The following is a 16,871-nucleotide window of genomic DNA, read 5'->3' as shown; positions in this document are numbered from 1 at the left end:
TAATGGGACAAAAATAGTGTAAATTAATTATTGTAGTATGTATAATAAAATTTTCAGAAAACCTGAAAAATGAATAGCATAAGTATCTTGGGTGTTTAAACTAAGGTAGTCAGTTATCTTATTTGTACATTACATTTCAATATGTATGCTTTGAAATTTTTATGTAGAAATTCAAAGTTAAAACTATAGTGTTGATAAATATTAATCTTACTTTGTGTGAATATAATTTTTTAAAATATATTTTTATTGATTTCAGAGAGGAAGGGAGAGGGAGAGAGAAATAGAAACATCAGTGATGAGAGAGAATTGTGGATTGGCTGCCTCCTGCACGCTCCCTACAGGGGATCGAGCCCGCAACCTGGGCATGTGCCCTTGACTGGAATTGATCCTGGGATCCTTCAGTCCACAGGTTGATGCTCTATCCACTGAGCCAAACCAGCTAGGGCTCAATATAATTTTTTATAATCAGCCACACTTGTCTTGGAGTAAGTTTCTGGTTTATAAACAACACAACATAATTTATCATTCTGAATGAAGGATACCATTTACTCAAACATTCACTATTACTTGAGAAAAAATGGTTCTTTTGGTCCAAAAGAGTTTGGTAGCTTACATCTTTTCTCTTCCCATTTTGTTTTGACCTTTAATTTTAAATAACCTAAGTGTTATGATTTATAAGATTGCCATCATTGCAGATGCTAGGGAAGATCTCATTTCAAATCATTTGTCCAAGTTTGGTGGCAAGCAGGTCAGTATTCTTTTCTTCAAATATTATAGAGATCAAAGTAAGTTACCTACTATAAAGGCCAGAGGGTATAGTTCTTAAAATTGTAATTCAAACCCTAAAAGTTTCATGATGTTTTTAAAAAAATGTGGACAGCTTACATTTTTAGGGGTTTAGGCACTGTAGTTCACACACGGTCAATATTCTAATAATATTTGTTGAATTATTTAATGAAAACTCATATGGAAAGAAGGCTATTGATAGAGTAAGGCTGAAGTTCTGTGTGTAGACATGGAAGGCAGAATAGTTGTACAGGCTCTGGTCCCTATCAAATATTACTAAAGAGTATGTGGTTGATAAAGCTCACTTTATATTCATAATATGAAAGAGTATTTGCCTAAATTCGGTCAATGAGATTCAATAAATTTTGTGAGGAAGTTTTAGGGTTGTAATGGTTTTATTAATGCTTACAATATTTCTAATATTCAGGTAGTCCGAATACCTTTTATCACTGATAGCCAAAATGAAGTATGATTATATACATCAGTTGCTGAAATTCTCTAGATATTGAGGGGAAAACTAGAAATGGAAACTGAATTGCATTTATTCTGGCCAGATCCACATGGCTTTTAGTAAAGATTATTTACATGTATAAAACCAAAGTAAATACAGAAAGCTTTTTGGAGCGTATTGAAACCTGTCATTTTTATTGTGTAATGTAATGAAGAGAGAAAATATTTGTACTTTTAATCAGATGAATTTTACAACTGAGATGTTAATTTAGTAGTTGAGCATTTCATACCTTTTCTTTATATTTTCCTAAAAGTAAAAACATTGCTAGTTCTTTATATTTCTTAAAATAATGAAAAAGAATACTTTATTCGTGATGAAAATTAACCTTAAAACATTATGAATATAAATAGTATAGATTTTTCTTGTTTGATATACAGTTCTTTAGAATCTTGAATGTTAATTACTTATATTCCATTTTTTTCACCTTACTAGTTACTTCACACAGCATTTAAAAATTTTTTAAATTATTTATGCATTTTAAGCTCTTCTATAGAGAAGCAGAGATTTTGTGATTTGCTCAGTTGCATTGTTTCTTAGAATTTTGGAAATTATGACAAAGTTTTGCAGTTGTGACTTTTTTTAAATAGATATTTTATTGATTTTTTACAGAGAGGAAGGGAGAGGAACAGAGAGTCAGAAACATCGATGAGAGAGAAACATCAATCAGCTGCCTCCTGCACACCCCTTACTGGGGATGTGCCCGCAACCAAGGTACATGCCCTTGACCAGAATTGAACCTGGGACTCTTCAGTCCACAGGCTGACGCTCTAGCCACTGAGCCAAACTGGTCAGGGCGTGACATTTTTTCTTTTGAAAGCAAAGTATATTGTGTGGTTTGTGTGCATTTTTTAATGCTGTGAACTAATTTTGTGTGTGAATATTTTATATATTTCTTTTTTTAGTTTTTAATTATAAATCTTTATTGTTGAAAGTATTACATATGTCCCATTATATCCCCCATTAACCCCTTCTAGCCCGCCCCACCCCCACCCTAGGCCTTCACCACCCTATTGTCTGTGTCCATGGGTTATGCATATATGCATACACGTTCTTGGTTGATCTCTTTCTGAAGGAAGATTTAGGGCTATCTAAGGATGTCATAGGCAAAAATCAGGGTTCTAGTTTTTGTCATCTACCTATTTTCCTGATAAGAGAGCTCTGAGTTTTGTTTTTTTTTTTAAATATGTTTTTATTGATTCGGAGAGAGGAAGAAAGGAAAAAGGGATAGAAACATCTATGAGAGAGAATCATCAGTTTGCTGCTTCCTGCATGCCCCCTACTGGGGATCAAGCCCATGTGTCTGAACAGTGACCTGGTTCATAGGTCAGTGTTCAGCCATTGAGACCACTGGCCAGGCGAGCTCTAAGGTTTTAATCTTTATTTGTATAAAAAGATTATATTTTAATTTAAAATTTTTATCGAATGAAAACTAATTTATTTCCAGAGAAGTTTTTAGTTTTGGTCATTAAACAAAATGACTTGGTGAAATAAATATTAATGCACCTCCAGTTTTTTTAATCTTTTACATATATGTATGTATGTATGTATGTATGTTAATTCTCACCCGAGGATATTTTTTCCATTGATTTTTTTAGAAAGAGTGGAAGGGAGTGAGGAAGAGGGAGAGACAGAAAGAGAAAGAGGAACATTGAAGTGAGAGAGACACATCAATTGGTTGCCTCCTGCACGTGCCCTTACCGTGGTTAGGGATCAAACCTGCAATCCAGGTACATGCCCTTGACTGGGAATGGAACCGTGACACTTTGGTGCGTGGGCAATTGCTCTAATCAGTGAGCAACTCTGGCCAGGGCCTTCTCCAGTTTTTTGAAATTTGAGAAGTTTACATTTATTGAGGGGTTTTGTTTCTCATACTTAACTCTTCGAGGTAATTTTGTATCCTATCTAATAAAAGAGAAACATGGTAATTGGCGTACGACCGCTACCCTTCCCATTGGCTAATCAGCGAGATATGCAAATTAACTTCCAGCCAAGATGGCAGCCAGCAGCCAGGCAGCTTAAACTGAACATGAGGCTTGCTTGCTTCAGTGACTGAGGACTCCAACGTTCCCCGCCTGCCTTGCCGGCCTCTGAGCCTGTAGTTTGAACATTGTAACAAATATAGAGGCTAAACAAAAACCCAGAAACCAGCTTTCAGCGAGCCGGGAACTCAGCTGGAGTTGATACAGAGTTTCGATTATAGAACCGAAACAAACCAGATCCCTCCTTTCAGCAGCGGAGGCCTGGGAGCTGGAGCCAAACCTCAGAGCTAAAGCTGGCCCAGAATAAAAAAGAAAAAAAAAAGAAAAAAGGAGCGGTTGGGAGCTTCCGTCACCCACCAGCCTGAAAACAGCCCTCCGCCCCTCACCCAGCCGGGCCAGGCACCCCATTGGGGACCCCCACCCTGAATAGTGTGTGACCAGCTGCAAACAGCCATCATCCCCTCACCCAGGCTGGCGAGGAACCCCTGTGGGGACCCCCACCCTGATCCAGAGCACCCTTTAAGGCAAACCAGCCAGCCCCCACCCATGCACCAGGCCTCTATCCTATATAGTAAAAGGGTAATATGCTTCCCAGCACCGGGATCAGCAGAGCCGAGAGGCCTCCCAGCACTGGGATCAGCGGAGCCGCGAGGCCTCCTGGCACCGGGATCAGCGTGACAGGGGGCAGCGCCCAAACCCCCTGATCGCCCTGCGGCTCTGTGTGTGACGGGGCAGGGCCACAACCTCCCTATCCTCCCTGCTCTGTTTATGACGGGAAGGCGCCCCAACCTCCTGATCAGCCCTGCTCTGTGCCTGATAGGGGGGACCTCCCCAACCTCTGAGCACCCTGCAGCTCTGTGTGTGACAGGGTGCGGTGCTCCAACCCCCTGATCGGCCCTGCTGTGTGTGTGACGGGGCGGCGCGCCCCCCCTCCCCCCCCCCCACGGGCCCTGCTCTGTGTGTGATGGGGTAGAGCCATAACCTCCTCATCGGCCCTGCCTTGAGTGTGACGGGGCGGTGCCCCAGCCCCCCAATCGGCCCTACCCTGAGCGTGACTGAGGGTGGCATCGCAACCTCCCAATCCGCTCTGCGCTGTGCATGACAGGGGGTGGCGCCCCAAGTCCCCAATCTGCCCTGCTCTGAGCCCAACCAGGGGCTGCACCTAGGGATCCGGTCTGCCCTAAGCCAGCAGGTCATTATCTCCCGAGGGGTCCCAGACTGCAAGAGGGCACAGGCCAGTCTGAAGGACCTCCTCTTCCCCCGAGTGCACAAATTTTTGTGCACCGGGCCTCTAGTGTACTTATAATCACAGAAAATAACATTAATTACCCATGGGGAAATTGCTTGGAGAAACTTTTAAGCACATGTTTGGACTTGTTTTTATCATAAATACTATATTTAACTGAAATCAGTGGGGAACATGACTACTCTCTAATCCCCTTCAAAAAAGGAAGGTCTCTTTTAAATATAATTGTGTAAAGTAATCATTTTATTTTGCCACTTGAACAATTTTGACTTTTAACACTAATATACAATAAGACAAGTAAAGTTGCTTATATTCATGAAATATTTCTGGTTATAATGGATTTATCTCATGGCTTTAACCATTAATACTAGAAGAAGCTACTAATTAAAATTGTGTGAAGATTAGCCTGGTTCAATGTTAATCTTTCAAAGATTAACCAAGGATGTGCATCATTTCCTAGGGTGTTTTTACAAGATATGCATATGCTTACCTGGCCAATGTGACTCAGTGGTTGAGCATTGATCCATACCACCTGGAGGTAGCCAGTTCACTTCCTGATCAGGGCACATGCCTGGGATGTGGGCTTGATCACTAGTAGGGGCATGCAAGAGGAACCTGATAGATGTTGATGTTTCTCTCTCATTGATGTTTCTATCTCTCCCTTTCTCTTCTCCTCTCTCTAAAATATCAATAAAAACCTATTTTAAAAAATAAGATATATGCTATTCCTGACCAGGATCAATTCTAATCTTGCCATTCCAGTTTCTTACCTAGATCTTTCCTTCCTTTTCCTCCAGTCCTGCAGATGCCTAATTTTAGACAGTCTGTCTGGTAATTCTGATCTTCATTTCTGGTTAAGAATCAGAGCGTTAAGAGGTTTGGAGCTAAGTATAGAAACACTAGTCTTGTTATAATAAGATAGAGCAGGACTTCTGATCTCAGATACTTTTAATTCTTTTGTAATTAAAAGAAAATACTGACATAGCCTTAAATTTTTTAAAAAAATTTTTGGAGTATTTTATTATTATGGAGCTATTGTCCATATGAATGTGGATGTATAATTTCTATGTTTTAAAACAGTTATAGGTAGCAAGGATTCTAAACTGCTGAATTTCTTTCCCAGCTTCAGTTCCCTCTTAAGCTGGCAAAGACATATGAAAATCTCCTAATTATCTCACAAGACTTCCCCTTGGTACCTCAGTTCATTTTAGAATTTGATAATTACTCTTCTAATTCATCATTCCATTTGCTGAGTTAAGGCTTTTTCTTGTCTGGGCTTTCAACTTTATGAAGTTGAGTAAATCTATCATCACCCTCTGAAAGATGTTTGAACAAGAAACAAGACTCACCTTTGCTCTCTTTCCTTTATTCTCCACAGAGGTAGTCTATGAATAATCCTGTCAATTCAACCTTCTTATTATTTATCTAGGATGTACAGCCTCCATCCTAGACCAAGCCATCATTGCCTCTTTTGTGTATTGTCTAAACAGCCTAATTGGTCTACTCATGCAGTGCAGTTCATTTTCCGTATAAAAGCAAAAGTAACCTTAAATATAAATCAGATCAGGCTTTCTATTGTTATTGGAATAAAAACCCAAGCCCCTTAGGTAGTCTGCTTCTCGTATACCTCTCCATTCTCACCCATTCACTCTATCCATTGTGTATTCTGTTATAGCCATACTGATCTTACCCAAATATGTCAGGCTCCTTTCTGGCTCATGTTTTTTGCCTATACTGTTCTTTCTTTGGTTGGTTCCTTCCCATTTCTTAGGTGTCAGCTGAAATGTCACTTACAAAGAAAGGCCTTTGACCAGTGTAAAGGAAATTTTCTCCCATTAGTTTCTATCATGTTATCCTTTTTATTTCCTTTGGGAATTTATTCCAGTTTGCTGGGTGTTTTTGTTGTTTTGTTTAAATTAGAATGAGTGGTCGTCCTCACTCCCATCTATATATATAAAAGGCTGACAGGCTGACTGGCTGGCCAGTAGGTATGACGTACGCTGACCACCAGGGGGAAGATGTGGCTGGGGAGGGACTGTGGGAGGTTGGCTCCAGGGCGTGTCTCGACCTGTCTCGCCCTGTCCCACCCTGCCAGCCACCTTCTAATTAATTTCCTTTCAATGTGCATGAATATGTGCACCAGGCCTCTAGTTGGAATATAACCTCCCTTGCGGCAGGAACTATGTCTAGATGCTCAGTACATATTTTTTAGAATTAAAATAATTAAAGAGAACTATTAAAAGACTACCAGCTTTCTTTTCTGATTAAATAAGCTTAGTCCCTTTTACTTTATCTCATAGAGGAACTACTCTCTTGTAAAACACATATTCTTTTTGAGAATTAATATCTCCCATCTCTGTGCTTCTGTAGTATTTTGAGTACCATGTTTTTAAAAATTTTATCTGGATGTTTTATACATATTTATTTCTTTCACTAAAGTTAATGCTTCTGCAGGCATTTTTATCGTTTCATCTATTATTATGTGATCACACATGGAGACTTAGAGTAAATATTAAAATTGAAACAGTTTAAGCACATTAGTGGGCCTTAATGGTTGTGTGTGAACTTTGAGATCAGGACTAGATCTTATTTCTTGAATTCCTGGAACCTAGCTCAGTGCCCGATCTCTGCAGTGGCTCCAGTAAGCTTTCAAATGTAATTGCAGATAAGCATCACCTATGGCAATTTGAAACTCCAACTTCCCCTGTCCTCATTTGAGACTTAATAAATCAAAAACTCTGTATTTGGAACATTGGCCTTTGCATTTTTAAAAATTTTACATCTACCCACTTTACTTCTACAGGGGGAAAAAAGATCAAAATGTTAGAAAATTTGAAGGAAAGTGAGATTTTATCATATTTGAATGAGGATATCCAGGAAAGAAAGAATAATGGAAAATGAAATATGGATCCTTAAAGATGGATTTTAAAGGATGGATAGGATTTCTTTAAACATTTTAAACACAGACAGTTGAGAATCTATGAAGTTCCCCTCTCCCCGCTTTGTTTTAATGAGTTTAATAGCATAATATAGAAATGTTCTCTCTCAGTCAGTGAACTGACAATCACTTTGATAAAATGATTAATCAAAAAAGTAATTCAGTCTGAGTTAGATAAAGACTGAACAGATGTGAAGAAAATCTGTTAGTTATGGGGCAGGTTTCTGCTGGGGCAGCGTCCTGCTGGAATAAGCATTACCCTTCAGTGCTGATTGTGGGGAAGTCCATGGAGTTCCCTTGAAGGGGTTAGAGTAGGGCGATTTTTGTTGTTTTTAAGCCAACTGGCACTTTGTTTTCTTTTCTTAAAACAAACTATGTTGGTGCTGTTAGGTAGAGGGGATACCAGTGTGCAATTATTCCTCAAGACAATTTAAATTACTATCATTATTTAGATGGATAGTTCTGTTTCTCTACCTTAGGCACTTAGTCACTGCTTTCGTTATGTGGAGTTTCTTTTTCATTAATCTTTCCAAAGAAATATTTTTGAAGACTGTCTTTTGTGTGATGTGGACACCATCTCTGAGATACCAGAAGAGTAGAATTTTCTTCAAAAATTAAAATTGCTAAGAAAGTGAGAAAGGTTAGATTGGACAGGAACTTAGAGAAATTAATGAAAAAATGACACTGAGATAGATAACATTTTCATATATTTAAAGTGTCTGGTAACTCTCAAAATATGTTCCAATTTTATTTGCCATTAGCACCCCAGAGTTTGGCACATTGTGTTTTGAGGGTTGTCAGAATGTGTGGAGGGGAGAGACTAGTAAGGACAAAAGACTGAAAAGGTGGCTTAGAGCACTTATATGACAGAAACTTACAACTCAGCAAGCATAGAAGACTTAAGACTTAATTACCATTACTGTTCCTAGGAGGACCTGTGAACCAGGAATACCAAAACTTAGAACTTAAAACTGGTTTTCAAACATTTTTAAAAAGCAGCAGAGCTCTTGTAAAGTCTATGTGTAATCCCCTGGTTTAAAATTATATAAAGCAGATAAAACTGGCATTTGCAGGGTCAGGTTTAAATTTACTTATGAAGTTATTCAGGGAGAATAACAAGTCTTGGTGGTATTTTGTTGAATGCAATAGCTTACCATTGGTGGGAAAAGGATAATAGTCGTATATTTCTCAGCCTCCTTTTCTGTATTTTCAGTTATATAGAACATGAAAATCATGATTCACATAAGTTGTGTACCAGTTTGTTCAATTTTATTGAGTACATGTGCATTTAAATGTTGATTATTTCAGAGTCACTACCTTCCTAATAACACACACACACACACACACACACACACACACACACACACACACACACGTGACTGGAGAGGCTTTATTCTGAGGACTTAATGAAAATATCCTAACTCAACACAAGTATATTGGTGATAATCTCTAGTATGTTAAAAAAATGAATGCATACTAGTTTGGACCTGCATTTGTGATTTTATTATTGATTTAAACAATAGATAAAAGAAATTCCAATCAAGAATTTGCAGATCCTGAAGCATTTCTGGAAGTGTAGTGTTCTGCTTAATACAGTTTGAAAACCATTGGCACAGAAGGCCTATGAGAGGGAACTTAACTAGTACCCAGGTTAAGGAAACGGAGGATTTGCAGCTTTTCTCAACTGATATTCCTCATCTGAACCACAAAATGCAGAAAATGATTTGTGATTATTTTGTGAATTCTCCCAAGGACAGTATATTACAGGTGTTATATACAATAGGCTGTTTTGTTTTAGCTCATTAAGACTGAACTTTCCTTTCTCTGAGAAAGACTGGGAAAGTGAGATATTACTTTAAAACTAACTGAACCAAAACTTCCCAGAAATTTACCTAAGTGTCTGATGCCTTTATCAAATGATTGCATTTTTCAAGACAATGTGTAGTCATTACTAGTTTTGTCTTCCATAAATCTGACCTCTAAGGCATTGAGATTCTTGGTTGAGAATCAAACATGTTCCATATTACAACTTGGAAATGAAAAGGAAAACCTTTTTTGAGAAATCATGATTTCAAGTCTTTTTCAAAAAAAATTTATTGATTGGTTTTAGAGAGAGAGAAGGGGAGAGAGAGAGAGTTGTTCCACTTATTTATGCATTTATTGGTTGATTCTTAGATGTGCCCTGACTGGGAATTGAACCACAACTTTGATATAACAGGACAACACTTTAACCAAATGTGCTATCCGGCCATGGTCAGAAAAATTTTTGATTAGAATTTTCCCTCACACTTACATAAATAATAGAATTAATAAAATTTTTAAAATGAAAAGTTATACCAGTAACCATCAAGATTTTTTCTGGAGGCAGTCTTTAGTTACACGTTTGTTTTATGAAAACCCTTTAACTTAATTCATGTAAAAAGACAAAATGACATTTCAGTGTTCTACAGTTTTGCTTGAGCATTTTGGTTGCCTCTCATTGAGTTTTTCCTTCCCATTTCCATAATAACATTTTATTGTATACAAAACTCTTAACTCATGAAATGGAAAAGCCTTTTCCCTTGTTATGATATATCTTCAAGCTCAAAGGCTGTGCATGTTGACATGTAGACTACTTCTGGGTGGAGACATTTAATCACACCCCACTCATACTCCACACACATGCACACTTAGGAAAACTGCTTTTCAAAAATTAAAATAACAGTTTTGGTCCTTGGAATACTTTCCATTTATATTCTCTGCAGATTTTCTTGAATGAGAAGCCCTCTGGTTTTGTGATAGCTTTTCTTGTAAGCTTTTTAAACCTATTTGACATTTATCTAAGTGAAAGCTTTAAACAACAACTGCCGCGGGCTTATAGATGCCTTCACTTTATTGGCTGCTATTGAAGTTGAAAGGAAGTTTAACTTTTTTTTTTTTTGGACCCAATAAGTTGTCTTTTCCTCTTGGGTGTTGAAAGAACTTATGAGCAGTAGCTGTTCTGATTTTTGTTGGTTGTTTTCTCTAGGGAACAAGCTACCCTCTGAGTCAGCACTGGACTTGAAGATATATCCTACAATTCATGAAACTGACTGATTCGACTAAAGGATGGATAGTTTGGGCAGCGTTGGACAGCTCTTTGAGGGGTCTGTTTGTTCAACTGAAGGGGTTGTTGAGTTCAGCAACTTTTCACTCCCCAATCATAAGGAGTTGCTGTTGTAAAAACAGGGTTTGTGAAGGAATGAGTTCTGGCAATTAACATCAGTATTCTTATTGACTCTGTTTTTGTTTTCTCACTATGCTTCCTGGAACAATTCTTTAAAGTGTAGAGATGTTACTGCTGTTTGTGGTCAGCAAGAAGTAGTCTGCTTCTGAAAAGTCAGTGTAGAAATTTTGCAGTATACTTATGAGTCAGAGTTGCCCCTTTGTCAGGGCTGTAAACATTTCTCTCAAGTCCAGCCTTTAGGCATTTGGGTTATTTCATCTTTGCAAAGGGAGTTTGGATTTGTGGCCTGAAACTTTTGGGGTTAAATTGAGCTTAGTTTGATTAGGGTATATCTTACTAGATCAGTGAATAATTTATATTTTGACTTATGGCTAACTAGTATTGAAATATGCTTTTGATAATTAGCAATTTTTACTTTCAAAAATTACAGTATTTTTTGTTTAATTAAATGGATTTTTTATCTGAACCATGAAGGATTTAAGCAACAGAAAGAAAAATTTTTTTATCCTAATAGCTTAGGCCATAATAAATTGTGTTGGAATACCATGGATTGTCTTTTTGCAGGCTTTTAAAAACAATGTGGCATGACATAGGGAATACTTTGGCCAAAGATATATCTGTATAACAAATATATCTTTGTGGTTTAAGAGTTAATATTAATTTTATTTGAATTATCTGAAAAGTAGTTTGATTTCAAATATATAGGATAATAGGAATCTTATCTAACCAATACTTAACTTTATTATTAAATATCTTTTATTGCTTGGGCTAGAGGGACAAGTGACCATTCACATCAGAGTTTCAGAAATTGGACTTTAGACAAGGGAGCTTTTTTTGTATGGTTCAACTTTAGGTTCATAATTGCATGATTATTGTGATCTTAAGTGTGCTACTTTTGATTAAGAACATTTTAGCCAGTTTTGATAATTATCTGCGAAGCTGAATTTGATTAAATAATCAAATTATTTTGGGCAAAGAAGTAAAGGCTGGTATTTTATTTTAGTTTCTACTTCCTAACTTGTTGCTTTTTGATTGATGGTTTGTTTTATTTTATAATCTGTTTGAGGATTAGGTCCACATTTAAAATACACACATCTATATGGTAATTGTCTCAGTTATGTCTTTATTTGGGTCTACCTTTTTAAAATATATTTTTATTGGTTGAGGATCAAACATGTTCCATATTACAACTTGGAAATGACAATTGGTTATTGATTTCAGAGAGGAAAGGAGAGGGAGAGAGAGAGAGAAACATCAGTGATGAGAGAGAATCATTGATTGGCTGCCTCCTGCATGTCCCCTACTGGAGATCGAGCCTGTAACCCAGGCATGTGCCCTTGGCTGAAATTGAACCTGGGACCCCTCAACCCACAGGCTAATGCTCTATCCACTGAGCCAACTGGCTTGGGCTGGGTCTACTTTTTATAGTTTCTTTTTCTCACCTGTTTGTGGCTTAAAAGGGATGGTAAAATGTTCCCAAGTTAAAATTTAGTAAAATACTGACTTTCACCCCCCTGATGACAAGATCTTGAAGGGCTCTTGCCATTAGTCCCCTTGTTGGTGAAAAAGTGACCAAATCATAATCAAGATTTATTATACTCCTAGATTCTATCATGATATATGAAAGCCTAATATGCAGATTGTCCCCCATGGGAGTTGGACCAGGAGACCAATTGCTCACTTTGACATGCGCTGACCACCAGGGGGCGGCGCTGAACAAAGGAAGGCCCCAGTCGGCAGCTGGCAGCCGGAAGGCCCCAATCGGCCCTGATAGCTAGCCAGGCCTCAGGACCCTACCCATGCATGAATTTCATGCACCGGGCCTCTACTTCTATTATAAAATGCATCCCTTTTGGGGGGAGAAAAATTATTGTTAGATATATAAATTTAAAACAAACAGTTTATAAAGGAAATAGTCCAAACATCCATATTATTTGGATTCTTCAGAAACACTGAATTTTAATTCAGTATTTAAATTCAAGGATCTACTGAATCACACTAATCTGTAGCAGTTATTCATAGCTTCATAGGACTGCTTTCTTTTCAAAGTACCTGAAGCTTTAGGACTGAGTACAATTTTGAGGCTTACTGTAGAAATGCAGAAACTTTACCAGATAAATGTTTTGAATTGGTTGTTCAACCTTTCTTTTGTCTTTTTATGTGTTCTGAAATTTGACAATTCTTCTGCCTTTAATTACATTTTGTTTTTATGCTCTTTTTCTTCTAGAGGCATTATTTTCTATGACCATTGGGGATTTAAATTTTGGTTAAATTCAGTAGCATGAAAGTGTTATAGTGGGCTGTATTAGCACTCCAGGGATCTAGATTCTAGTTTGATTTCTCTCATCACTGAGTTTATATGATTGGACAAATCACTGAGCTATGTTGAACCCAGTTGTCTATTGGTGTAAAAAGAGGGGAGAAGTGTTGTTTACTTCTGGCTTAAACATTTTTAATTGTAAAACACTTCTTAAAGCTATTGTTAGTGCAGTAGATTCTTACTTATTTTTAAATTTAAATAGATAACTTGATTCTTTTTTTTAATATTGTATACTTGAAATTTCTATAATCTTTTTAAAAAAATCTTTATTCAGATTATTACAGATGTTCCTCTCCCCCTCCCCCCCATAGCTCCCCTCCCCCCAATTCCCTCACCCCCCACATTGCCTTCCCCCCAAGAATTGTCAGTCTGCTCCCTTTCCATGCCCCTGATTCTATTACATTCACCAGTTCTGTTCATCAGATTTCTTATTCATTAGATTTTTAGATTCACTTGTTGATAGATATGTATTAGTTGTTCATAATTTTTATCTTTACCTTTTTCTTCTTCCTCTTCTTAAAGAATAACCTTCAGCATTTCATATAATATAGTAGGTCCTCAGGTTACATCAGTGATCTGTTCCTACTGCGCGATGTAACGCAATTTTCACCGTAAGTTGGGAACCCACCTACATAAGCACCTACGTCACTCACATGGAGCACAGACACAGCAGTAATGAAGTGAAACAGTAAAAAGAATTTAAAAGAAAGATAACAATTCCTGACCTTTACTTGTGGTAAATAAATAATAAAAAACATAAAGCACATATGTACATACATCGAAATGATGGAACTTTTTTTGCTTAATCAGCTGACAGTCATATGGGTATTCCCTTGTAGGTAACTGAGTTTCTTTCTCTTGCTGCTCTTAAGAGTCTCTCTTTGTCTTTTGCTCTTGGCATTTTAATTATGATGTGTCTTGGTGTGGTCCTCTTTAGATTCCTTTTGTTTGGGGTTCTCCGTGCTTCCTGGACCTGTAAGTCTATTTCTTTCACCAGGTAGGGGAAGTTTTCTGTCATTATTTCTTCAAATAGGTTTTCAGTATCTTGCTCACTCTCGTCTTCTGGCACCGCCATAATTAAGATGTTGGTACGCTTGAAGTTGTCCCAGGGGCTCCTTACACTATCTTCATATTTTTGGATATTCTTTCTTCTTGCTCTTCCAGTTGGGTGTTTTTTGCTTCCTCGTATTTCAAATATTTATAATTTCTGACTGGTCCTTTTTCTTTGGCATTCTCATTAAGATTCTTGAAAGTCTCACTAAGTCCCTTGGAGGTTTCTAGAAGATTCTTGAGTAACCTTATAACTGTGGTTTTGAATTCTATATCCCGTAGTTTGCTTTCATCCATTTCTTTCATTTGTTACATGTTTCTCTGTCTCTGCATTTTGGCTGCTTTCCTGTGTTTATTTCTATGTATTTGGTAGCTGCCAAGTCTACTTGAGTTGATAGAGTGGCCTTGAGTGGTAGGTGTCCTATAGGGCCCAGCGGCTCAGCCTCCCCAGTCACCTGAGGTGGACACTCTTGGTGCACCCCTCTGTGGGCTGTGTGCACAGTCGTTGTAGTTAAGCCTTGATTGCTGTTGGTATCACTGGGAGTAGTGACCTCCAGGCCAACTGGCTGTGAGGATCAGCTGTGTCTTCAATAGAAGAGCTGCTGTGCAGGAGTCACCCTTATGGGGCAGGAATTGCTTCAGTGAGGCTTTGATGCTCATTGAGTCTGTTCCTTGAGTGTGTCACTTATGGGTGTGAAGAGTTGTAATCTGGTATGGTCCCACTCTGACCACTGGGTACACTGGCTCTTGGATCTCCAAGGAGGTGGCCTGGGGCCACCCAGCAGGAGCTACAGAGAGATCTGCAGATTCCTCCTCTGTGTATCAGATTTGGAAGTGCCCAAATGAGGCCCATCTGTGTAACATGGCAGGCTGCTGCTGCTGCCTGTTTGACAGATTTTAGGCTGAGAAAGGACAGACCATTCGTATGTAAAAGCCGCACCCTGCACAATTTGGGTGGGGTTGTAAATTGGGTGGGGTAAGGTTTCGGAATCTCCTGGGTGGAGCAGACAGCAATGGCTGCCAGTGAGCCCTGCACTGGAGAGGTCCCAGTGTAGGAACGATGACCACTGTGAGCACCTCCATCTGAAAGCAAGCCGCCCTTCTGTTCCTGTCCCGATGCCACACAGTCCAGTTTGTCCCCGTATGTGCCTGGGTCCCCCAGAGTCTTATCTGGAACTGGAGTTCAGAGAAAGTGGGAGCTTGTACCTCCCTCCCGATTAAAAAAGCAATGCATCTGCATGCCAGCCCATTCTGTGCCTCTGCACTTCCTATCAATCTCAGTGCGCTTTCTTCTTTACCTCTAGTTGTAGAACTTCCACTCAGCCAGCTTTCCCACGGTTTTGGATGATAGTTTTTCTGTCTTTTAGTTGTAATTTTGATGTGGTTGTGGGAGGCAGTAAGTACAGGTGTTTACCTATGCCGCCATCTTGGTTCTGATAAGTTGATTCTTAATCTTTAAAAAGAGGTTAAGGGTGACTCAATGGGGTGATTATCATAAAGCAAAAATATTGACAAAGGATTTCTAAATGTAAGATTTTAGAATTTATATACGGTAAGTTCTCGCTTAACATCATTGATATGTTCTGTGTCTTTAAGCTAAAATGCATATAATGAAACCAGTTTTACCGTATTCTACTTCATATAAACAGGGTTCCTACAGCATCTCATCAACGGTAATGAAATGATATTGAACAAAACTATGTTTTAAGACTTGCTGTATTCTTTTATTATAAGGCAATAAAGATGATGATAATGTTAATATTTCTGAAAACTTATGCTCAAGGTTATTTAAAATGTACACTTAAATTGATTTTATTTTAGGGAAAGTTATTAAGTATTCAAACAAATTTTCTATATTTCCTATATGAATCAAATAACTATATCATGGGGAAAAATTTATTGCATATCATAGAGCATCACTTATTATCAGCTGTTTTCCCCTAAAACCAATCTTTCCACTTTAGTAGACTTCAGTTGACTGACACTCTAACCTTCATATTGTCATTCAGTTTTTTAAAACTTACTTTATTCATTAAAAATTGAATCGTTGTGTTACTGTTTTAAAAGCAGCATACTGTGTGTGTGTGTTCATTTTCACTATAAATATCTTTCAGGATTTAAGACTATTTCTTGAGGATTGTTTCCAGAACTAGAATTTCTGGGACAAAGGCTATGAATGGTTTTTAAGCTGTCAGAATTAAAAGCAGCCATTTTTGTAATATATATGCCAAATCATAGTGTAGATGATACTCTTTGGGATTGATCTAAAAGTTTGTTACTAAGAAAGAAGGTTTGTTTCATATACTTCTAATACTTAAGTAAACCTTTTGAATGGCTTCTATTTTAGTAGGTTGTAGATAAAATATGACTTAACTAATTACCTTACAAAATCTTTTCTATTTAATGTTAGTAGCTGAAATTTTATTTTAAGCCATGATGTATCTATTTAGTGTATATTTTTAGGTAGTTCAGATACTAGGGATAGGAGATGGTGAAACATAGGTTCAACTCCTTTTTATATGAACTCTGTTTAATTTTTCTTTCCTATATTTCCTAGCCAAGGAGTGTATATCACTAATATACACTGAGTGGCCAGATTATTATGACCACCTGACTTTTGTAGGCAAATTAGCTATAATTTCGTGCTGAAGTTGCTAAGAGGGCCAGACCATTATAAATATGGAAGCAGGTTGTTTACCATGACAGTAGAAGTGATTTTTTTCTGAAGATATGGGTAAACAACGCTATTTAAAAGCCTTTGAACATGGGATGATTGTTGGCGCTCAAAGCCATGGAGCGAGTATCAGCAAAACAGCCAAAGGCCTGTTTAAACACC

At 37.8% G+C, this 16,871-nt stretch overlaps 1 protein-coding gene across 4 annotated transcripts in view; it reads left to right on the top strand.

The window, feature by feature from the left end:
- The window catches only part of PAN3 (PAN3 poly(A) specific ribonuclease subunit), a 141,105-nt gene that overhangs the window by 64,737 nt on the left and 59,497 nt on the right, over positions 1 to 16,871 (top strand). For 2 of the 4 annotated variants that reach the window (XM_006773674.2, XM_006773673.2), the window contains one exon: positions 10,468 to 10,585. The exons of the other annotated variants lie outside the window; for them this stretch is intronic. In XM_006773674.2, the coding sequence (XP_006773737.1) occupies positions 10,522 to 10,585 (64 nt within the window). In that variant the 5' untranslated portion in view covers positions 10,468 to 10,521. The remainder of the gene's footprint in view (positions 1 to 10,467; positions 10,586 to 16,871) is intronic. 4 annotated transcript variants of the gene reach the window in all.

Source organism: Myotis davidii, unplaced genomic scaffold (genome assembly GCF_000327345.1).
Source record: "Myotis davidii unplaced genomic scaffold, ASM32734v1 scaffold65, whole genome shotgun sequence".
In the NCBI taxonomy this organism is placed as follows: Eukaryota; Metazoa; Chordata; class Mammalia; order Chiroptera; family Vespertilionidae; genus Myotis; species Myotis davidii.
The sequence above is the reverse complement of the archived record's forward strand: the minus strand, read 5'-3'. Positions and strand labels throughout refer to the sequence as shown.